Source organism: Urocitellus parryii, chromosome 3 (assembly GCF_045843805.1).
Source record: "Urocitellus parryii isolate mUroPar1 chromosome 3, mUroPar1.hap1, whole genome shotgun sequence".
Lineage (NCBI taxonomy): Eukaryota > Metazoa > Chordata > Mammalia > Rodentia > Sciuridae > Urocitellus > Urocitellus parryii.
This window is the reverse complement of record NC_135533.1, coordinates 218509701-218533242: the sequence shown is the minus strand read 5'-3', so window position 1 is coordinate 218533242 and position 23542 is coordinate 218509701. Positions and strand designations below refer to the sequence as shown.

The following is a 23542-nucleotide window of genomic DNA, read 5'->3' as shown; positions in this document are numbered from 1 at the left end:
GTACCTACCCACGAGGGCACCCGGAGCTGCGGGGATGCAGGGCGGTCACCCCAGCGCTGGCGGTCACCCCAGCGCCTGTGCTCCCCGGCTACAACACGGGCCTGAGACATCGCCCACCAGGGCCCAGGGCCCAGGGCCGCTCTGCCTGTGGCTCTGCAGGTTTGGTCCACAGACAGCGGGCCTGTGGCAGGTGGCTCCTCCTGGCCGGGGCACGTGGAGGACCGAACTGCCCACCTCAGGGCCAGGAAGAGGGCCGGAGGGCGCAGGCTCCCGCACCTCCATCAGGGGCACGCCTCCAGGGCCCCAGGCCTCCCACCAGGTCCCCACCTCCCGACCACACCACCCTGGGACAGGCCTTCCAACCCCAACCGCCACGTGGCCAGGCTGGAGCCCGTCGGGTGCCCGTCGCCAGGTGAACGGGTAGGAGGGCCGCTGCGTCCAGGCCCCAGGGCGCCGCTCAGGGTCCTGGCGCTTTTATTTTCCTGTGTCGGGGGCTGCAGTGGGCACGGCCCCAGGGGCACGGCTGAGAGGGCACAGCCTGGAGACTCCGTGCTCTGGGGACACAGTGCCTGGTGACCGCCAAGGGAGGTGCTGGCCACGCACGGCGCCAGGACCAGACACCTAACGACGGCAGCCAGGGTGGCCTCTGCTCATCCGCAGCGTGGGTCTGTCACCTGGGCTGGGGCAGAGGAAGGTGGGGGACGGTGCCAAGGCCAGCTGGCAGGGCAGGAGCAGGGACGGGGGGAGCCTGAGGGTCCGGTGAGCGTGGGAACCGGGAGGCGGAGTTTCCACGTCCCCCACAGACTTCTTAGTAAGTGGGTAGAATGGACCTCACGGCGGCACAGCCTGACGGAGCCTCCCTCTCCACAGCAGGGTGTCAACGATAGTGTCACCCACATGGGACCAAAGGGACACTTGGGCTCCCAAGGGAGAACCGGGGAGAACACCATAGTGCTTAGTACTCTTCCTGCCAAAACGAGGACACTGTGGAAGGTGCGCCCACCCGTGTCGTCCCATCCTCGGGTCTTGGTGCTGGGGACGGAACTCAGGGCCTGCCGTGAGCTGGGTGGGCAGCAGCGGCTAAGTCTGTGCATGAGGAGAGGCTCCGACGGTCCAGGTGGGGTCAGCTGGTTGGTGTCCCCCGAATGTCAACGTCACGAGAGGCCGTGAAAACCTGAGAAACCGTTCAGATCCGAGCAGATGCGATCGTGATCCTGGTTTAGGAAGAGGCTTCCAGAAATGTGAGGGCACCAACAACACAATTCAGATGTGGACTGTGTGTCACAGCATAGGGTCGTGTGGGAATCGGTGCATTTCCTGCATTCAGTGGCCGCACTGGGTTCATGTCACGAGTGCCTGGTCATCGGGAGAGACACACGGCGAGACTCCTGCCACCCCATGTCGACTGTGAGCTCGGGCATCACGGTGGTGGGCGAGTTGCCCAGCGGGTGAGCCCCCTGGGTCCAGTCCCCGGGGCTAGGAGAGGAAGAAGAACAGCAGTCTAAACCCTGGCTGTGTCAGAGGGACCGGGCGTGGGCTGAGAGCCTGGCCACGTGCAGGACCGCCCTGGGTGCCGCCCCCCACCCGGGACAGGCGCTCATCGGTCATGAACTGGAGTCCAAGCTTCACTCATTCTCCCAGTGTCCTCTTCTGCCCAGGACCCAGTGGTGACCCAGGTACCACGTCCCTGGGCTCCTCTGGCTGTGACAGTCTGGCCACCTGCCTTGATTTCGTGACCTGGGACCCTTCTGACCCTTTCCTCCTGACTGGACGGACGCTGTGGTTCCAGGGCCAGGGAGCTGAGGGGCCGTTCTCCTGACCTCGTGTCCCGGGTCCCTGCACCAACGTGACTGGCCGTGTGGACGGTGACTCGAGCCCCTGCTGAGCTGCTGCTTCTCAGGTGCCTGGCCAAGTCCTCCTTTCCCCGTTGCCATTCCGCCTCGTCTTGGACGGCGGCTGCGGGCGTCAGGGGCTGCATTCTGGGCCAGAGGGTCTCTTGAGGCTGACCCCCACGCACGGTGCCCACTCCTGTGGTTTAACCCAGCCCCCGAGTGAGGAGGACGTGCAGGAAGTCCTAGAGAAACAGAGTCTGGGAGCCAGGTCCACCCCTCCTAGGGCTTATTGTGTGGACAACGAGGTGGATCCTGAGAGGAAATGACAGTGAACTGGACCGTGAGTGTCCCCCCGAGGCCCTTCAGGAGGGGCCTGGAAGGGCACCGGTTGCGGGTGAGGCCTCACGGGAGACTGTTTGGGCCTCCCCTTGGCTTTCTGGCCATGAGGTGGGCTGATGACTCCTCCACATGCTGCCCTGCCACAGGGCCACAGCCACAAGTCAATGATCCTGGGCTATGACCCTGTAACCCACGATCCCAAACCAACCTTTCCTCTTTATAAGTTGATTATCTCAGGTACTTTGTTCCAGTGACGGAAAAGCTTGTTAACGTGATTACCATGATCTGTGTTAAATGGAGAGGACATTTGGAGGAATTATCGACGACATCATGCCAGTTTGTAAAGTATGACAGCAGACATCTGGGCTGTGGATACAGCCAGTGGTAGAGCATGTGTGAGCCCTGGGTTCCATTTCAGCATGTGAAAAAGGAACAGAAACACTTAGAATCTACCAGAGTTACCAGCTACTAAGGACAATCGGAGGGACATAAGACAAACTGTGGCTATGTGGGATTGGAGGCAGGATAAGGTGTGATTTTTCTATTGTATTTTAAATATTTTGCCATTGTCTGAACTTTTTCTAACGAGGATGATCTGATATTTGCGTTGTTTTTTTTTTTTTCCAGAACTGGGGATGGACCCCAGGCCCTTGCACATGCTAGGCAAGCGTCCACTACTGAGCCGCCCAGTCCTTTATTTCATTTTGAGGCAGAGTCCCCTCGGTGGCCCAGGCTGCCCCGCCTCCTTAGCAGGCGTGCCCACCATGCCTGATTAACACTTTTGAAAAGTATGAATTGCAAATAAATACCTTTTTTGTTTTTTGTATTGGGTGATTGAACCCAGGGGCCTTAACCATTTAGCCACGTCCCCAGCCCCCCCTTTTTAGATTTTATTGGTTTTTAGGTGTAGATGGACCCAACACAATGCCTTTATGTTCATGTGGTGATGAGGATGGAACCCCGTGCTGCCCCTGCTAGGGGAGTGCTCTGCCCAGGAGCCACAGTCCCAGCCCATCCCCAGCCCTTTTAAAATATTTATTTAAAAACATTCTTAGTTGTAGGTGGATACAATACTTTTATTGATGTGGTGCTGAGGGTGGAACCCAGGGCCTCCCACATGTGAGCAGACACCTTACCACTGAGCCCCAGCCCCAGCCCCAGCCCCGCTGTCTACAAATTTAAATAAGGAGAGACAAGACCTGGCCAAGTTGCTTAGGGCCTTGCTAACCTGTCAGGTGAGCGCCGACCCGCAGGCCACCTTAATGTGCTGGATGACCCACGGATGTCTCCGTTTTAGTGGACTCCTTATTTTAATTAATGCCATCCAGCCGGTTGATTAAAAAAAAAATCACAGCTCATGCTTCCGTGTTCTCTTTAAGAAAATCTGGCCCAACCCAGAATGTAGTCTGTATTTCCTTTTAAAATCCTTCTGCTGTTTCCTTCCGCAGATCCCATGTGTAGAACCTTGGAGCTGGGCGGCGCCACCCTCGGCCACCAAGGCAGGCCGCGTCACCTTGCGGGTGCCATGCCCCGCAGGCCTGGTCCAAGGCGGCTCCGGGGTGGAGTGGAGGCTGGTGGGAGGGGGCTGTGGGGCCGTGGTGGACCCCTCCAGGCCCGATGACCAGGTTGGTTGGGGTGACAGGGGCCGGCGGGGCGGGCGCAGGTGGTTCTGTCTGCGCCCTGACACCTGCGCCTGGTACAGTGGAAACAGGGGGACCGGACCGCCAAGCCTGTGGTTTCTGAGGGCACTTTCTTTGACCCCCGTCGGGTGCTGCTCCAGAGCGCACGTACCGGCAGGCACCCCCTCCTGGCTCTGCAAGGTCAGCGGGGGCTGCAGGCGCAGCGGGCTCAGGGCGCGGCCGGGGAGCTCGCGGGCCCATCCTTCTGCCAGGTCCTGATGCTGCTCCGGCCCCGCGCGCCCCCTGCCGGCCCAACGCCCCGCGGCAGGCTCGTGCTCAGCGAGGGGAGTCGCCGAGGCCGGGGATGCGGCGCGCTGCGTTGTGTTCCCAAGTCACCCCTCTGGGCTGAGATGCTTTTCTGTGTAGAGAGATTCTAAAGCCAGCGGGCAGATCCCCCTCCTGGGGGCAAGTGATTCGACACCACTGCTTGACGAGTCGGCCTAGGGCCTGCGGGGACGGGCATCCCGAGCCCCAGCGCTGGGGGCGCCCTGGGCACTAGGGTGCAGAGCAGTCCCAGGGCAGGCGCACCTCCAGCTGAGGTACCGCAGAGCCCGGGGGAAGCCACCCCAGGCCGCCAACCGCTGCTTCTGTGACACCCAGCTGTTTTCCCCTCCTGCTTCCCGGGAGGGCAGCAAGGCAGGGTCCGCGGTCCAGGGACTGTCACCTCAGAGCGTGAAGCGGCAGTGTGGCTGTGGCTCTGGGCCCCAAGGTGGCAGCAGCTGCTCCCCAGGAGCCGTGGCTAGTGACAGGAGCGCCCAGATGTGCTTTTCTGACTTGTGTGGAGCTGATGGCATCACCGCCATGTGCCTCTCATCAAGCCACACAGCAAAGTCCTGGCCCTGCAAGCTGCCCACAGCCCCAGCACCTGCCCAGCGGTGGCCTGCAGGCCATCCTGGTGAGACCAGACGGTTGGGACCTTGTGGCTCCATGGGTGGCTTCGGGGACGCAGCTCACATCTGTGTGCTCCGGGGTTTCTGCACGTGGGGCTGATGGGTGACGTGCACTTCTGGGTGACTGGGTGCCGCCGTCTGGCTGGGCACAAATCATGAGCCACTTGAGCAGGAAAAAACTTTATTTCTGAACTCCACCAGCACACTCCACACTTGTTCCCCGGGAACTCTCCCGAACGCCACGCGGAAACCCCTCCTCCAGCACCTCCCCAACCAAGGCGAACTCTTCAGGAATCCCCCGAGAGCTCAACGGGAACTCCGCTAGAACTCAAAAACCATCATTTTCATGGCTCGCTCGTCACCTCCCAACCACTACTTCTGGCAAAAATGCCATGCATCATCCCGACTCGGCCGTGGCCCTCAACAACTGGGAAGTGGGGGGTGCAGACCGGGCAGGTGGTCTCCTAGCTCTGGTGTGTGCAGGGTCACCTGGAACCCGACGGGCCCCACACCTGGATGACCTGGTAGCTAGGCACCTGTTTGGCCACTCAGGTCCCAGGCAGTACTGCTGCTGCTGGCCTGGGGACCCCAGAACGTGAGCTCCACCCAGGGTTCCTCAGCGGGGGCCAGAGACAGCCCCTTCTCGGGGCGTCCTCTCCTGCTCATGCACATCACCATCTCTTTTGAGGGATCTGGGGACTGAACCAGAGCACTTAGCCCTTTTTATTTTTTGAGACAGGGTCGTGCTAAGTTGCTGAGGCTGGCCTTGAACTTCAATCCTCCTGCCTCAGCCTCCTGAGGTCTGGGATGGCAGGCGTGCAGACATTTTGTAATTTTTTCCAGTGTCCACAGTGACTGAAGGGAGTGGAGAGCTGGACCCTGAATCCCACCCCTGCATGTGTCGGTTCTGTGACAGGAACACGGAAGGGGGCCCACGGGGGAGATGGCCACTCTCCCACAGAGCAGGGCTCCACCTGGCTCTGTGGTTCCCTGGCCCGGGGACCTTGGGCCAGTGAGAGCCATGGTTTCTGTCCTTGTAAGGTGGTTGTCGGTGGGAACTGAGAGCCCAGAGCTGAGGCGCCACAGCACCCACAGCAAACCCCACTCAGCTCCTGGCGGGGGGTACAGGGAGCCTGGAAGGTTCTTGAGCGGCTACCAAGGCAGAAGCACTTCATGGGCCATGTCTGTCACTCCAGGAGGCTATGATAGGCCCACGTATGATGGGGATCCTGCTCCACCCCCAGCTGGGCCAGGTGGCCATCCTCTGCACCAGGGAGGAGAGGGGACCACATCACGGGAAGGAACCAGGTGCCCGTGACCCCAACCCAGGAGGAACACCTGTGGGCTCCATGGGATTGGGGGTGCCAGGCAGGCCGGGCTCCTGGAGGTGAGGCTGGGGAGGGAGGGCCGGGTGTCAGAGACGACAAGACAAAGCCACAAGGTCTGTTTATTCTCCACGCGGCTGGCTGTCAGCTCGGCCGCCTGAGGGGCGCCAGGGGCCGGCCGCCGCCCTTCTTCCTACTGGCTACCTACACACACACACACACACACACACACACACACGCGCGCGCGCGCTGCCCCCCCTGGCACGCAGCCCACACCCAGGGCGCCCGGGCTCCAACTGCAAGACGCCACCCTCTGGTGGAGCCGAGCCTGCCCTGCAGTTAGGCAGGGTCGCAGGGTGTCCAAGGGGCCCTGCTCCTGACCTCCCCTCCTGGGTGCCGCTCCTGCAGCTGCTTCAGGGCCAAGGTGGGGGTGCTGGGGACCCCACAGGGCATGAGGGCAGTGGGAGGGGACACAGACGGGCCAAGATGTCCTAGTCAACCTCTGCGCAGGGCTAACCATGGAGCCCAGCTGGACAGGAGGTCATGACTGTCTGTCCCCGGGGCGTGGAAGAGGGCAGGTGGGAGGCAGACAGACGTCCATCCACGCACCCAGCACAAGCGTCACAGAGCTGGGTTCTGTGCACAGGACAAACTGGCCAAGGGGTGCGGGACGAAGGAGCTGCCGGCCGGGCGCTGGGCTGGAGTCCCTCCCTGGAGCATGCCTTCTGGGCTGCTGGGACGCGGCACCAGGACGCAGCACGGGCCGGGCTGGCAGTGAGTTCTTCCTGGCACAGTGCCAGCAGGACAGCCAGAGGCAACTCTGAGGGTCCTTGGAGACGGAGGACGGGGCAGGGCTGCAGAGGGCTCCCAAGGCCACAGGGTTGCCATGAGGCCCAACAGCACACTGTCGCGTCTCCAGAGCGGCCCAGGAGTTCTAGAGAACTCTGCGGTGCCTGACTGGGCTCTGTGGGGCTGGGGCTGGGGGGCGGGGGCGGGGAGGCTGGGGACAGACGACGGGACAGGGCGGACGGGGCGGGCGGAACAAAGTCTCTCAACGTGCAGGTCCAACTTCAGTTTCTTTCCCTCTCTTGGGCAGCCCGACGGGAAAAGTGGCCAACCACACGGGGGCCGCAGCTGGCGGGCAGAGCAGGACGGCAGAGCGGGACAGCTGCGGGAAGGCAGACCAGGCCCAGCAGTCAGGCCGCAGCAGGAGGCCAGGCCCGAGTGCACGGGCCAGCGCAGACAGAGGGGCTCAGGAAGCCTGGAGGAAAAGCTTATTCCAAAGGAGGCTGCGGAGCGGCCAGTGGTGGAGCGAGAGCTCAGCCTGAGCGAGGGCCTGGACGCCATCCCTGGCCCCAGAGGAGGAGGAGGGACAGGAAGCACCTGGGGGAAGTGGCCAGGCCCTGGCTGCACGCACTCAGCTGCAGCGGCCCTAAACGGCTCCCGCTCAGGTGTCCCTAAGGTCATCTGGTTAAAAAATCAACGTGTGTGTGTCAATGACATTGTGCAAGGTGGCGTCAGGGCAGGGCAGAAGCCTCTTCCACAGAGGCCCAGGAGCCATGTCCACTTCGGACAGGCAGGTTGAGTGAGGGACCTTAGGACGCTCACCAAGCCAGCCAGGGCCGCTGGGGCCCACCCGGGACAGTGAGCCCATTGTAACAGCCACCAGCACCACACCTGCTCTCGGGAGGGACGACATATACACGGGCCATCCAGGTGGCCGCCGGGCACCTACTGATCCCATGCTGCCTCATCCAGCTGGGGTAGGGCCAACGCTGGACAGGGTCCCGATGACCAGGGAAGCCTTGTCTGGCCTCGGAGCTTGGGGCAAACCCGGCTTTGGCTGGAGGACCTGCCTGCGGGGCCTCACCTAGCCGGTCACTCCTGCTGGTCGTCGTTGCTGGCACTGGGGGTCCGACTGCGCATCTGACTCCGGAGCTGCTCGATCAACTCCGGGTTCTGCTGCTGCATCTGCTGCGCGAACTGCTGGCCCCTGTGTGGACGGTGCAGCTTGGCGGGGGCCGGCTGCTGTTTCCAGCTCCTCCTTCTGCCCAGACTGGACCTGGGGCCTCTGCCTTCCGTGCCAGGACACCAGGTCCCCTGGGCGCCTAGGGACGCGCTGTGTGCCCACCCGCGCCCCGTGGAGCAGCTCTACTCACGCCTGGATGAGGGTGGCCAGGTCGTTCTGCAAGGGGCTGGTGCCGGGCGTCCCCAGGGGGTTGTGGCTGCTGGAGATCATCCCAGACACGCTGTGGAGAGCAGCAGCTCAGCCAGCGGCCAGACGGCCCTCCCCCGTGGCCCTCCCCTGGGGCCCTGGGAGGTCCATCCTTCTCAGGCAGATTCTCTGCACCTGGCAGACCCCAGGTCCCCAGCCCAGCCCCCCACGACTGCCCCGTTCTGGCCTAAACACAGTAGTGGTCTTGGCCAAGCAGCTGCCCCCAGGGACACTGCATGACATTTGGAGTGACCGTGACTAGCACTGGGGTGTCCTGGCAGGGAGAGGTGGAGGCAGGGATGCTGCTCAGCAAGCTGCAGTGCCAGAGAGCCACCAGAGAGCCACCGGAGAGCCACCCAGAGCCACCCGGCCCTGCCGAGGACCCTGCTGTGGCTGAGAGCAAGCTTTGGTGAGGGAAGAAAGTGGCCTGGCAGTATGTGCTCGGCCAGCCACTCTGGCACGTACCAGGGACCCCAACCCTCACCCCCCGTTCACAGCAGCACCACCCCCTCGGGAGACGCAGAGCAGAAGCCAGGGGTCTGCTGGCAGATGGGCAGCACAGCCTGACCCCCTATACCCAGAGCGTCCTCGGCCAGCAAGAGCACAGTGACAGCTGCAGCATGGATGGCCCCAAGGACCTGGTGCTCAGTGAGAGCCAGACACACAAGGCCACGGTGTGTGACCCACTGACAGGGGAGTCCAGAGGCGGGACGTGGACTTGCAGGACTGGAAGGGATGGGGGACAGCTGGGGGAAGGGACTTTCTCTGGGGTCACAGAGTGTCCAGGAGTTACACTGTGGAAGCTGGCCCCCGACACTCTGAATACTTAGCACCAGGAACTGTTAAGCTTCAACTAAGAAAGAAAATATTTTGAATTTTGATACAGGCCTTGCTAAGTTACTGAGACTGGCCTTGAACTTGTGGTCCTCCTGCCTCAGCCTCCCCAATCACTGGGATGACAGGCGTGTGCCAGTGTACTTCGTTTTTCAAAATCATCAAAGTTTATGTCACGTACACTGTGCCACAACAAAAGAAACCCACACACAATGACACAAGGGTTGTCACTTACAGCTGCTGAACTTGCGGGTTGTTCATGAGGTTTGACGCCTGAGGGGAAACACGCGGGTCGGGGAGTCACTCTCCACCCCGAGTTCTCCCCGACCCCCCACCAGCGAGGGAAGTGCTAGCCACCGACCCACGCTGCCAGCCCCAGGTTCCACCAACCTGGCCCTCCCCCTACGTCTGCCTGTCTCCTCGCTTGTGTGGCAGGGCCAGCTCTTCCCACTTGCGCCCCGCGGGCCTCGAGGCCTGGAGCCCTGCCCTTCCTCGCGGGCGACAGGGCCCCGCCACATGGCTGCCTGCTCTCACCCGGCCAAGCCCCCACGTCTGCCCCAGGGCGTGTCCGGGTGTGCCCGGGCACGGGACGGTCTCCGGGACCCACTCAGCGTGCCCGAGCAGACTTCACGGCGCCTCCAGGGTGGCGGCTCCCAGGCCGGCGCCTCCTTCTAACGGGCAGGAGGCAGGTGCCCTCCGCCTTCCCAGGTGCCCGCGGCTCTGCCAGTGTGGGTTGGGTGGCTGCGTGCCCACGACGCCTGCCTCACAGAACCGCTGGCAGGCCGTGACCTGCCACACCCACGAGGCCAGGACTCTGACCACTGTCCACTGCTGCCTGAGCCTTGCAAGGGCAGGCCCAGCTGCCCTGCCCTCTGCTGCAGGGGAGGCACCGGCAGTGCTGCTCCAGCCGCTGCCTGCCCTGGGGAGGACATCCTCTGGCTGCCAGGACACTGATGGCCTCTTTTCATTTTTTTGGTGCTGGGCGTTGGACCCAGGGGGGCTTGACCCCTGAGCCACATCTCCATCCTCCTCCACAGCTTCCACCTGAGATGCCGCGTGCACCGTAGTGCCCAGTGTCCTCCCTAGCGGTGCGCCAGTCACCACAGCCCGAGGCTGCAGGCCCTGTGCCTGGCAGGGGGTGGGCCCTCAGGGAGCGTGGTGCAGTGTGGATGGCTCTGTAGGGTCCTGGCTACCACAGGCTACTAGGTCCACTACCACAGGCTCATGTCCCTTTCACAGTGGAAGTACTGGCATTGGAAAGCGGCACCTGGGACCCTGTATTATCTCCTCTGGACCCCAGGAGATGGACACGGCCATACACTTCTATTGCACTCTCTACCACACGGGGGAGCTGGGGGTCACCTCCTGGACTCTGTGAGCCTGGCCCTGGGTAGGGGCTGTGGGCAGGGAGCCGGGGCTGTTACCATGCTCACGAAGCTTGGGTTGGTCAGCATGCTAGTGATGTCGAAGCTGCCCACACTTCCTGTCTGGAGACAAGAAAGCACTGGTTAGTGGTGGCCGGACACAGGACCATGGCCAGCAACCCTAGGGCCTCAGGGGTGAGAGCCCTGCGGGGCTCAGCGGCCCCTTAGCCTGAGTACCAAGGGGGGCCGCCTCCTGGCACAAGCCGTGACCAGCACTCTGGGGAAGGCCTGCTAGGTGCCAGGCCTTTGACTTCCTGCGCCGTGGCACCCTGGGCTGGCGAGCCTGCAGGGGCAGCTCCCTGGGCTGACCACCTGCAGGGCCAACCCTGCCCAGAGAGGGCCTTTCAGGGGCACCCCCCTCGTGGGCTCCCAGCCTCACCAGGCCACGGGTGCCCGGGCGGCTGAATGAGCCAAAGCAGCCAGCCTGAGCCTGCCACCCAGCGGGGTCACACCAGGGCCCTGGCCACCTGACCCAGGCCATGCTGCCCCCGGCAGCCCTGACAGGCACTCCCCATTTCCCGGGTTTGGGTGTAAACTTCTTTTCTTGTGACAGTCTTTCCTGGGCCCGAGCCACACACGTGAACACAACAAACCCCGGGTCGGCCAGGCCCCGGCCCACACCCCGCAGCCGCCCCGGCTCACAGGACTCGGGGCCTCCCGCAGCTTCAGCTCCGCTATCTTGAGGTTGGACTTGTAGGTCTCGTTGTCGGGGTCCAGCTCCAGGGCCTTCTTGTAGTAGGCCACGGCCTCGGTGTGCTTGTTCAAGCTGGAGAGCGCCAGGCTGCGGGGAAAGGGGCTGCTGAAGGCCGGGCAGCCGCCAGCGTCCCGAGGTGCTGCCTGCCTGGGCTTGGCGGGGGCACACCGCCTGCAGGGCCTCCGGGGGTGTCTGAGAAGACGTGTCGGAGCCCAGGCCCACAAGAAGGGCCCCCTATGGGCACACACAGTGCTTCCTTCTGAGGTGCAGGGAGCTTGGCCTTCGTGCACGCTGCTGGCACACAGCTGCTGAAACGCTGGGACGCCTGAGTGTCAGTGCCCGGGACACAGCGGAGTCTGGCGAGCCCCCAGGCAGCCTTGGCAGGGGGCAGTTGACCACAACAGTCCAAAAAGAGGACAGGAACTCTGTGCCCCATGCTGTGTGGACGGGGCTCCTGTGCTGGGCCCCTGAAGCCCACCCAGGGCGCCTGGCTACTCCTCTCTGCAGGCTGCCCGGCTGCCACCACGCCCGGCCCAGGCCCAGGGCAGGGCCCCAGGAGCTCTGGACCCCCAGCCGCCTTCAGATGTGGGGTACACGGCTGGTGCCCAAAGACGGGGTTGAGCCACCCCAGACAGACATGTGGAGCTGAGCTGGTGAGGCAGCTTGCCACCCAGGGACCAGGACCCCGCAGCCACTCACCCCATGCGGCCGTAGGCTTTGCTGTAGGCTGGGTCTATGCAGATGGCCCTCTCGCAGTCCTGCACGGCTCCCGCGTAGTTCCCCAGCTTGCTGTAGGCTGCGGCTCTGCGGGGACAAAGGCAGGCGGCTCCTGCAGGCAGCCCCGGCGCGAGGGGGTGGCGACAGGCCAGCCAGGACGCAGAGGGCCAGGACACCTGGGCACCAGCCTGTGGGCAGGGAGGGGCGTGGCCTGGAGATGGCCCTGGCACATGGGGCCTCAGCACCAGATCTGCACCCAACATCACCAGATTGTGCCACCCAGGTACTACCCACTCATGGGGACACCAGAGGCCAGTGTGCCCACAGGCGTGCTGAGGGAGGAGAGAGCCAGGCACTGACGCCACCCTGCTCGGCCATGTCCCAGTTCTGCCTTGACTTCCTCGTCTGTCACGGGGGCAGGAGAACCCATTCCTCACCAGGTGGGAGGCCCCACAGGACCTGGCAGAGACAGCTCCTGCCCACCCTCTAGCAGCCAGTCTGGCTGGAGACCTTTTCTATTTCGCCCCCCTTCTTCCGTGCGAGGGAAGAAACAGTCGGCCCCCACATCCGGGGGGTGCACTCAACCCGAGTGCAGGCCCGGGGCCCAGGCTGAGTGCTGGGCCTCCGAGGAACCCACCTGAGGCGAAGGGCACATAGACAGAGCTCCCCGCACCGCACTGAGTGAGTGCTGTGCAGTGTGCGCTCTGGAACAAGGCCAGCTGGGCAGGAAAATCCTCTCCCCTTGGCTTTCAGGGGGCCCCTAACCTGTGCAGGGGAGGGGAGGACCTGCAGCCACCTGGCCACCCTCATGCCCTTCAGGACGCCAGCCCCGCCTCAGTCCTGTGCCACTCCCTCCCCGGCTCCTCACATGCTCTCAGTGAACCTGGGACTTCGCTTTGCGACAGTGCCTTGCTACGCCGCAGAGGCCGCTCCTGGCGCAGCCTCTGCGGGGCTCATTTCCGACAGAGGGAAGCGCTAGGGGAGGTGCTAGGGCGCAGGGTTGTGGCGGCCGAGGGGCGGCGGGGGCCTCAGTACAGAGCCAGCACTCCACCCGAGAGGCTGGGGACAGTTCCCTCAGATCCTGGAACAGCTCTGACGCCACGAGGCATCCTGAGGAGGGGACCCAAGGCCAAGGGTGACATGCACTTACACTCCCTGTCAATCGCACTGTCGTGCCTGTATTCTGACTGTGACCCTTCGCAGGAGGCCAGGTCTGGAATCCCCACCTGAGGTGTCCTGGGCCGGGGTCCAGGCTGTGGGGCCTCAGAACGTCTGCGTGCTCTACTTGTCCTATCTCTGCCACTTTCCTGAAAACCCAGAACTAGTCCAAAATAAAACGGTAAAAGAACAAATCCCAGGAAAGCAGCCAGGCCCGCGCAGGGGACTCGCGAGTGACGGACACACTCGGGCGCGGCTGCTCCACGGCCTGGCACCGGACCCTCCGTCCAGCTCCGCACCTTCCCCAGCCAGGACGGGCTCCGCGAGACTGCGCCTTACACCGCGAGGCTCTGCCAGGGCAGCTGGCTTTTCCTCCAAAAACAGGCCAGGGTCAGGATGTAGCTGTGGCAGAGCAGGCGGTGGCACGTACAGGACCCAGGGTCTGTCCCCAGCACCACATGAGACAGAAATGGAGGCCAAACACTGCCACTCACCACCATCAGAAAGCCCTCGGCAAACGCGTGACACGTTCTCCCAAGGCCAGCCTCCGCTCCTGGCGTGGTGTGGACAGTCGTACCACCCAACCACAGGTTAGGAGGCCACCTCCTGACCTCCCTCCTCCCCAGGCGCAGGTGGACCAGCCCATCTGCTGTGCCTGCGCTCCCTGGCCCCGCACGCTGAGCCTCCTGGTGCCCGGCCCGTGGCACCTGTTGCAGAAGTAGACGGCGTTGGCGGGGTTGAGCTCAATGGCCTTCCCATAGAGACGCACGGCGGCCTCGAAGTTCTCCACCTTCATCTGCTCGTTCCCTAAAAGGAAAGAAAGGTGTGTGCCCGAGCTCCGATCACAGGGCAGGATGCAACATTCAGGTCCTGCTCAGGAACTGCTGGAGCTACGTGGGGTCCTCCAGGCACAAGCTTCCAGCTCTGCACGTGAGCGGCAGGAGGCCCAGGCCACGAGCAGAGCCACCCCTGGTGTCCTCGGGAGACTGGATCTAGAACCCCCACGGACACCAAAACCACAGGTGCTCAAGCTCCTGGCATGAGATGGCACCTCCTCCGGTAGACGCCACGGCATCCCGGTGGCCCTATGAGCACTCTGGTAAGAGCGGCTAAGCCGTGTCGTTCAGGAGGACGGACAGTAGGGAGACACTGTGGTGGCCAGTGTGATGCCTGTTTTTTGACTGTTTTGATCTGGGGTTGGCTGACTGCAGATGGGGAGCCCGGTGGCATAGAGGGACAGCCACGTCTTGGACTCTGCTAACCTCACAGCACCGTGGCTGTCCTCTGAGGCCTGGTCCCCGTTCCAACAGGGGGAGGGGGCAGCAACCACCTGTGGCTGTGCCTGTCGTCCTGGGTGACGGAGCTCAGTGGTTTTCCCTATGTTCAGCGCGTCACACAAAAAAGAAAGACTGTCTCCACGAACAGTGCCCTGTCCCCTCCCAGTCCCCACATCCACGAAGCCCCTGCCTGCCTCTGACGTCTCCCGTCACTGGGTCACACACTGTGGACTGTCTGGCTCTCACCGAGCATGAGCCGCAACCATGTCACCTGGATCCTGCCCTGGCCGAGGACACCCCATGGTGGATGGACTGTGCTATGTGTCCCTTCATCCCCTGAGGGACACCTGTGGCTCCCCTGGCTGCCTGGCTGCTGTGCGTGTGACTGCAGTGTCCACCCGACACAAACGGCCAGTCAGAGACACTACCCCAGGCCCCGAGGGCGCGGGGCCTGCCTCCCACGGTGGCCGTGCCACCCACACTCAAGCTGGCTGTGCTGAGAGCTGCACTCTATTACTGCCCCACGCGGCCCCCTCGGGCCAGCTCGCTGACCACTGCCCTCCAGCGTCACCCCCTGACCGGCCACTTGCCCTCACCTTCGGTTTTGAGGCGCTCTGCCTCTGCCGAGTCCTCCTCGGAGGGCAGGGTCCGCTCAGGGCTCCTCAGGTCCTGTGGCATCTCCTGCCCGAGGAAGGTGCACGTGTGCTCAGGCAGCCCTGCAGCCTCAGCCTGGCAGTCCCCGCTCAGAGGCTCCTGGCCCTCTGCAGGGCCCTGGGGAGGGACTGGGGCCACTGGCCCCTGCTCACAGGATGAGGAGGGCCAGCGCCCCCGAGCTGGTGGGGGAGTAGTCGGCACCCTGAGACGTTCCGCTGCTGCTGTCCTCATTTTGGGGTGAGGTGGGGGCAGCCCAGGGCTCACCTTGCCTGTGGCGGCTGCTTCAAATATTTCTGGCAGAGTCTGGGGAAGCGCCAGGCCACTGTCCTCCACCGTCACCCCGAAGGCGGTCTCCAGGCACTGGATGGCAACTGCGGGGGAGGAGGGGTGTTCCTGGAGACCACCAGCCCTGGGAGGGCAACGTCGGGGGTCCTCAGGCCTAGGGGCTCACACGTCCTCTCCGCCGTGTCTACTCACAAAGGCCCCTCACCCACTGCCCGGGCCCGCAGGCTCCCGACGGGCTTCCTTTTGTTCTGGTCCACCTCAAAGCCTGGACGCTTGGGGTGGACAATGTGCCCACACCTGCCAGCAGGAGAAGCCACGTGGGCTCAGGTGGCTGACCTCAGGGCTCTCTGTGGAGTCACAATGCTGAGGCCACCTGGCGGAGGGGTGGTGGGCCTGGTCTGGCCTGGAGGGCCATATGGGGGGAAGTGCCCAGGGGCACTGTGGGACTCCAGGGGAACCTGGCCAGGGTCAGCAGCTCAAGTTCTCTGGCCCCACAGCCAGACCCCGTGTGCAGGATGGCTCACCCCCCGCCCCCAGCAGCAGGGAGCCCTCCTGCCGCCTGGACCCAGGGGCTGGACCCAGCTGGGGTGGAGGGAAGGAGGGCGCCATCTCCTCCCAGGTGGCATCCATGCTGTGGCGCCACCCACCCCAGGGCAGGTCTCACAGCGTCCCTGGGCTCTCTCCTCCTGGGCCCCGCTAAGCCCTACTGCCCCTCACCTGGAGGGTGTGTGCAGATGCCCACGGCTGGCCCCCAGAGCCTCCCCTGCCCTGTGAGCTTCCACAGCACTTCCACAGGGAGCAGACACAGGCAGGGGAGCCTGGCAGAACACAGGCCACCAGGGCTGCTCCCAGAGGCGTCCTCTCCCTCCCACACCCGGCACCATGCAAGGGAGGACGCTCAGCTCTCGCTGGGGACCAGTGGGCTGGGAACCTGGGGCAGGGACCCCAGGAGAATCCTTCTCTCACAAACGTGCACAGAAGGGCTGGGAACATTCTGGAACCACAGCTCAATGGATGATGACTGGGAGATGAAATGCTCCTGAAGGGGGCTTGGCCCACAGCCAGAAAATAGAGCTGGGCCAGCAGGTGGGCACTGGCCCCTGGATGGGCTCCTGCCCCTCTCTGGCTAATTACTTACCTGAGAGCTGAGGAAAGGCCAGGTACCTAGGCTTGGCAGCGGGAGGCCGCCTTACACTCATCTGTCCACAGTGCAGCGGGGGCCGGGGTCCCCCCACCAGGGCAGGAGGTAGACAGGGGCCTGCATACCTTCTAAGCTCTCCTGGGCATCCGAGGAGAGCCCCCCGTGCCGGAGCTGGTCATGCAGGAACTGGATGATGGCATAGGCCAGGCGCTTCTTGTTATCCATCTTGAGACGGGAGGGGGAGACACCCGAGGTTCAGGATCTGTGGTGCACGCAGAGAGGGTGTGCTGAGTGGTGGGGACGGGGAACCTCCCCCAGCCCCTCACACTCTGCTGCAGGCATCCAGACCTGCCACAACTCGCTGGGCCCTGCCCACTGCACTGTGAGGGCCACTTCGCGTGTTCTGGGCAGTCTCAATCTCATGGGGATAGAGGCAGGACCGCAGCATTATGCATGTCACAGATGGGGACCCCAATTCACTGATCTGCCTCTGTACACAGAACGACCTGGTTCCAGGGCTGGGCATTGGGCTGCCTGGCGGAGGCCAGAGCCGGGTCCACCTCTTCCAGGGCACACTGACTGCACACGTCAGTATCAGAATGTGTGGCTCTTCTCTAGGACACTCGTGCCCCACCCGGGTTCCAAGGACCGCCTTGCTCCTTGGCGCTTCTGCTCCCAGTGCTCATGGGGACTGGCCTTCCCCACACAGCTCTAGGGGCCCCAGAGGGTACGCCAGCCCTGCACCTGGAACTGCAGCTTACAGACGGGCTGTCCTGGGGCCTGGACCAACCTGGAGGCTTTAGCCACAGTGGCCTCGGCAGTGCCGGCAGGAAGCCCCCCGAGGGCTGCCCTAGCCTCCTGTGGGGCAGGTGCCAGTGAAACCAGCCAGCCAGGCAAGGGCCCAGGGCAGGGTCAGGCCTGCAGTGCAGCTGCCCGGCGTGCCACCTAGGGACACCAAACGTGTGGTAGGACAAGCAGCACCAGGGCTGGGCCTGTGCAGTCCCCGCGGCACCCAGTGGGCTGCTGTTCTGCACTGGGGGCTCAGGCCAGCCACGCGCAGGAGACACAGACCGGTTTCTAGGGTAGGGAGACGCTTAGCTGGAACTGTGGGCGCTGGGCTGGGGGCCCCCTGCTCGGTTCCCTATGGCTGCGTCATGGTGACTGCTGCTCCGCTTTGAGCCCTGGTCCAGCTTCAAAATGAAGGCACTGGCCAAGGCCCAGGGCCCAGTTCTCCTCTGAGCTGGGACGGCACCCAGAGCCTGGTGCCTGAGACCACTCGCACACACAGGTCAACTGCCAGATGCCCTTGTGGGCTGAGTGTGTCCCCAAACTCCACAGGGTGGAGTCCTGATCCTCAAGACCCCAGAATGTGGCTGCTGGAGACCGGTCCTCACAGAGGCGATCAAGTTCAGATGAAGCACCACTGGGCCTGACCTGTGTTGGTGACCCTATAAAAAGGGGTTTTCAGTTCTGACGGAGCCCTGTGGTCTCTGGCCCTGGCTACGCAGCCATGGCCAACCAGGGCCGCTGGGGACGGGGAGCTTGGTGAGCCCCGTGCTCTGGACTCACAACAGCAGGTCGGTCCTATTTTTAGGCAGCCGACTCAGGCAGAGGAGCCTGGTAACGTGCCCAGGGCCACTCTGGAGGGACGCACAGGTTATCAACGCAGAGGAAAGAGGCACCAGTCCACCTGCAAGGGGGGACTGGCTGTGCGCCACCAGGGACGCGGGAGCCAGAAGCGGAAGCAGCTCTTCTTCTGCAGGGAAGTGCGTGTTGCTCTCCTTCCATCTCAAGTCCCAGGTGTCCAGTGGACCAGACACAGGGTCGCACACACGAGGCGCCTGTGGGTGAAACTGGAGAGCGAGCCCGGAGGTAGCAAACCTGAGCACTTGCTCTGTGGCCTGTAAACCACCCACTGTGCGTGTCAGCAAGTGGGGAGTCGCCTCCAGAGGAAACAGACTCCGCCACACACTGGGGACTGAGCCCAGGACGCTCCACCACTGCCACACCCCCAGGCTGGCCTGGAACTTGAGACCCTCCTGCCTCAGCCTCCTGAGTAGCTGGGATGACAGGTGTGGCCCCCACGCCCAGGGAATTTTTAACAAACTGAGATGGTTTGTGGACCCCACCCACCTCCTGTGCAGCGGACACGGTGGCATCTGTTTCCAGGTGGTCTCCTTCCTAGAATGGTGGCTCAGTGGGTGATGATTCTGCCCCAGGGACACAGGCCGATTCTGGGGACAACTGGTTGTTATGACGGGTGGTGTCTGGCTTGGAGTGGGTGGAGGGCAGGGACACTGTTCAGCATTCTACAGTGTCCAAGATGCACACCCCAGAGGGCAATTGGTTCCAGTGTCCACAGTGATGCCAGGGGCCTTGGACCAGAACACGCGAGCCGGAGGAGCCAGGCACCTGAGGGCAGCTGTGGGCCCTTCCTGCCCCTCGCCTACAACACAGACCGCCAACAGGCTGGGACCAGAGACCAGATGCCTGAGGGGTGTTGGTTCCTCTAAGATGTGGCACAGCCTGTGACCCCTAGGAAATGAGGAGTGGGCCTCCTGACCCGTTGCCTTCAACGACAGTCATCCAGCCCCTGCTTCACTCAGCCAGTGGGGTGTGCACACCGTGACCCCAGCACCGCAGGAGGCTGGCACAGGAGGGCCTCAAGGGCGAGGCCAAAAGAAAGTTAGGGACACCCCATCTCAACAACAACAAAAAAAAGAGGCTGGGGATATGGCTCAGTGGCAAGAGTGCCTCGGGTTCGATCCCCAGAACTAAAACAAGACTTGGGTCATGTCAACAGCCTGGTGCCAGACGGCGCTGAACGGCGTGGTCAGTGCGGTGCAAGGGCCCGTGGGTCTGTTTCCGCTTCCAGGAAACCACACCTATGGACAAGTGTCACAAAGGGAGGAGAGAAGCCCTGGCTACCGAAGCCGCTGTCACTCTAGTGGGCTGGTCCTGTGCACTGCAGGTGTCCCCTGGGGGCAGGATCACACCCGTTGAGACCCCCTGAGATGGGGGATTTCAAGGACCAAGAGACCCAGTGTCCTTCAAGCATCTGCCCTGCCAAGGCCCTAGGTGCTGCCCACACTGAAACCCACACTGAGCGGGGAGGAGAGGAGGTCAGGCCCAGCAGCTGAGGCCCGGGGCAGTGCTGTCGCCGCACACGAGTGCTCTCTGCGTCTGTGGGAACAGGGAGTTGACTTTTTTTTTTTTTTTCCAAAAAATTAATTCAGCATCTCCCACTTGGCACCATGAACACTGGGGTTGGATCGTTCTGCTGGGTGGACGACCTGGGCACTACAGGGGGCTGAGCAGTGTCCCTGGCCTCCACTCACGCCAGGAGCGTCTCCTGCCATGACAGCCACACATGTCCCCAGACATTGACTCCTGGCCCTGGGTGAAGAATGGTCAGGACAGACAGATTCCCTGGCCAAATGACTTCCAGACAGGAGCGCTGAGAACCTCCCTTGCAGAGCCCCCTGGACCTCGGGCCTGTGGACAGGCGGCCCGGGCCTGTGGACTCACAGGAGGTGCAGAGCCCTGCACCGCGAGGCCCAGCTGGGCCACCACCTGCTATGTCCCTCACCCTGCTAGGGGTGGACATGACGTGGTTCCTAAATCTGACTTAAACCCCAATAAAGCTCTTCCCTACAGAGGGCCAGTCCAGTGTCCCAGGAGGACGGCCTGCATGCCCGCTGCCACGCACCCATCTCCTCTGAACAATCACGGCTTGTAGGGTTTTGGCTGTCAGACAAACTCCCCAAAGGAGGCCTGCTCGGCGGGAACAGTGAGGGCTTTATGAGCCCAGGACCACTGCAGGGCCTGGTCCACAGGCGCCGGAGGGAGGTGGGCGTCGCGGGCCAGGGGCAGGCGGGGTCCCAGGGCGGGCTCCTCTGGTGAGCTGCAGCCCCTTTGGTGGCCAGTGGCCACCTCCTGTTGTAGCTGAAACAAGGTAACAGCACAGCCTCTGCCGTTTACCTTCCTCCCAGGGTTGATCACTGAAGGAAGAAAACGGCCTGTCCTAAGGTGGCTTCCTACCTAGGAGTCCAGAGAGAAGCCCGCTGCCACGCCCCTCCTGGGCACACTCTGCCGCCCCGCCCCGCCCCGCCCTGCAGACTCCTGACAGTGGGGTGCTCTGCTCCTGCGCCCACCCTGGTACTCTGGGGTTCTGACTGGGTCCCCAGGCACTCCCAGGGTCAGAGCATGTAAAAACCCTCATGAGGGTGTCCATGAGGCCCTTTGCCACCTGGTGTCACCTGACGTGGGGGTGGGGTCCACACATCCTCCAGGGCTGGCTCGCCTTTCCACCCACACACTCAGGAAGAAACCTCACTTCCTGCAATCCTGGGTCCTGTTCCTACCCTGGGCCTCCTGTCCCTCACACCTGCTCCCCCCACACCAGGCTGTGAGTCCCTGGACCATCTCCCGGGCCCCAGTGCTTGGCAGTGTCTGATCCGGACCGAGGGGAAGTCACCAGCAGACTCAAGCTCTGGGCCTGACTTCCCTGGGGAAGTGGCCTCTCTCTGGCACTTGGTTTCCTCCTAGTAAAGAATGAGAGCTGTCCTGCTGCCTACCCACAGCTCCTCCTACGCCCTCGCTGCCAACGTCCCGGCAAGAACGTGCAGTTGTGTAGACGGCCAGGGAGGAGCGTAGGGCATAGCCTCTAACCTGGAGTGGAGAAGAACCCGCAGGAGTCATTCCCCCTTCCAGGAAGATTTAAAGGTAGATGCTGCTCAAGTTCCTGGCCTGCTCAGCACTTGCCAGATACCTAGTGACCCACTGTACACGTGAGGGCACTTTGCAGGGATCAGGAAACATTTTCTGAAAGAGGCAGAGCACTAAAAGCCTTCAGCCTCACAGGCTAGAAGAGCTCTGTGGTAACCACTCCGTTCAGCCACTGTAGCCCCATCCACGCACAGAACCAGTGTGAACCTTCCAAGGAGGCTGGCTGAGCTCCCATCCGTCTTCATTCACAAAAACGGGCTGCAACAGGGTTTGGCTCTCTGATCAGTGCTGGTGGCTTAGCCCTCAGTCACTCGAGGAGTTTACTACTCTATCCCCCATTCTACAGAAAACAAAATTGAGGATTAGAATGTTCCCTGGATCACTCAAGGCTGCAGCTATGATAACACGTCAGGAGGTTTGAATCCAGGCAGTCTGACTCCTGTGCTTTTCCTCACCCCGCACAATTAGAAACGCACACACAAACCCAAAAGCCGCACATACTTTCAGGGGTCCATTAGTCTCCCACAGGCCATAATGGGGGAGAGCCACTGGCCTAGAATATGTTTTTAACAGCAGCAGTATTTGCACACTGGGATGGGTTACTCTCTGGGACAGACATCCTGGGCATTATCAAGGGTGCTGAATAGTATCTCTAGCCTTGACCCCGCGCTCTGTGCCAGGAGTGCAACCTGTCGTGACAACCATAAATGTCCCCAGGCATGGCCCAGTGTTTCCTGGAGGCTGAATCACCACCAGTTGACACCCCCGGGCTGGGGGATTCTGTGAACCCAAGAGACTGAGTTCCATAATCATTTGCCTGAGTTCCTGGGGTGCAGCCAATGCTGGAATCCACATGCTGAATCCATCTTACTTGGTTTCTCAGTCTTGTCGCTGGACCCTGGGGTGGGCTCATTCTCTAGGGTGTTGTCCTGAGCACTTCAGGGTGCTGAGCCGCATCCCTGGCCTCCACCCATTCCATGCCCTAGTCTGAAGCCACAGATGTCCCCAGGCATCACCCAAGATGCCCTGGGGGACAAAACTGCCCTCAGTAGAGAACCACTGGTCCAAAGGTGACAAAACAAATAATCAGAAACAAAGGAAAACCACTTAGCCAAAAGGACTTACTACTACACATGTTTTCTGACACATCATAACCACAACAGCCAGTCTCCAGCAAGCACTTACTGAGTTCCTGGCACCTGACTAACGACTCTTAGAAACTTTAACTTCACAATGACCCTGCAAGGCGGGAACTTTTACAACTATGTCGGCAAGAAGCAAAGATCCGCTCAGAGAGGGAAAGCAACCTGCCCAGGTTCACACAGCTGGCGAAGGTGGCCGGCCGGACCCCCCTCTCGATTCCCCCCACCTCTGGCATCCTATGCCAAAGGCCCTAATGCCAACTAGCACCAACAACCGCTAACCCTTCGGGGTGCCCACGGCGTGCTGGGCCCCGCGGCCCGGAATGTCACGGTGACTGTGACAACACCCGTCTGACGGAAAGGGAAAGTAAGCCTCTGGGCAGCCGAGTCGCTGCCCAAGGTCACCCAGGTACGGAGTGGTGACGCTGGGACCAGCAGAGTCCCCGTGTCCAGGCGGTCGTGCTTCCAGGGAGGCCTCAGGAACAGGGGCAGCAGCAAACCCTCTGCGAGCGCTCATCCCGCCGGGTCCCCGCCGACAGCCTGCGGACCACCATCTCCAGGGCTGGACCCGGGACAGGGAGGCGAGGGTCCACGACGGACAGCGCGCCTCAGTCCTGCCTCAGTTTCCCCGCCGCGCCGCCCACTCACGGCACCTCTTGGGACGCAGCGAAGCCGGCCGAGGCCGCCCCACATCTCAAGGGCTCCCGAGCCCCGGGAACTGCCAGCCACTGACGTCCAGGCCCACCCGGCTCACAGCGGGGGGCCCCCACTCACCTGCGAGACAACCGAGCCCCGACCCACCGACGGCTGCGCCTGCGCACAGCGGCGCCGCTCGGCCCCGCCCCCGGGCGCGGCGCACGCGCAGGAGAAGCCTGCTCCGTTTTGTTTTCATTTTGCGCAGGTGCGTCCGTGGCCGAGGCGGGTGTGGAAGGAAGTGACGCAATATGGAGGCGGGAGCAAGCTGGTCGTTAGGGCAACTGACCTCTGCGGCCTAATGGAGGCCGGAAATTAGGGCTGTCAGCCCGCCGGAGCTGGGGCGGAGCGGTGCATGGTGGGACGGCGGCGGACCCTGTCGGCTGTGCGAGAGAAATTTGTGGTGCCGCCGAGTTTAGGCACCTGGCATCCGGAGTGTCATGGGCTCTCCATGGTCACTGTCGACTTCTGTTTGTTCATTTACTCATCCACACATCACCCGGTTCACCCACAAG

The 23542-nt window shown here is 62.6% G+C and overlaps 1 protein-coding gene across 1 annotated transcript; it reads right to left on the bottom strand.

Moving 5' to 3' along the window:
- Positions 1–6168: 6168 nt before the first annotated feature.
- Sgta (small glutamine rich tetratricopeptide repeat co-chaperone alpha) lies at positions 6169–23188 on the bottom strand. The gene is made up of 12 exons (XM_026414704.2): positions 23109–23188; positions 16590–16726; positions 15303–15409; positions 14981–15065; positions 13815–13914; positions 11932–12036; positions 11181–11319; positions 10539–10601; positions 9350–9387; positions 8225–8314; positions 7936–8058; positions 6169–7233 (listed from the first exon to the last, which is right to left on the bottom strand). The coding sequence occupies exons 2-11, from the start codon at positions 16687–16689 to the stop codon at positions 7944–7946; spliced, it is 942 nt and encodes a 313-aa protein (XP_026270489.2). The 5' UTR covers positions 16690–16726; positions 23109–23188; the 3' UTR covers positions 6169–7233; positions 7936–7943.
- Positions 23189–23542: the final 354 nt, after the last annotated feature.

Excerpts from the sequence above, each read along its gene's own strand:
- Sgta (XM_026414704.2), bottom strand. The coding sequence starts at position 16,689 with ATGGATAACAAGAAGCGCCTGGCCTATGCCATCATCCAGTTCCTGCAT. Across the intron at positions 12,037-13,814 it reads GCCGTCTACTTCTGCAACAG|AGCCGCAGCCTACAGCAAGC; the intron begins GTGCCACGGGCC and ends TTGTCCCCGCAG. Across the intron at positions 10,602-11,180 it reads TGCGGGAGGCCCCGAGTCCT|ACAGGAAGTGTGGGCAGCTT; the intron begins GTGAGCCGGGGC and ends TCTTGTCTCCAG.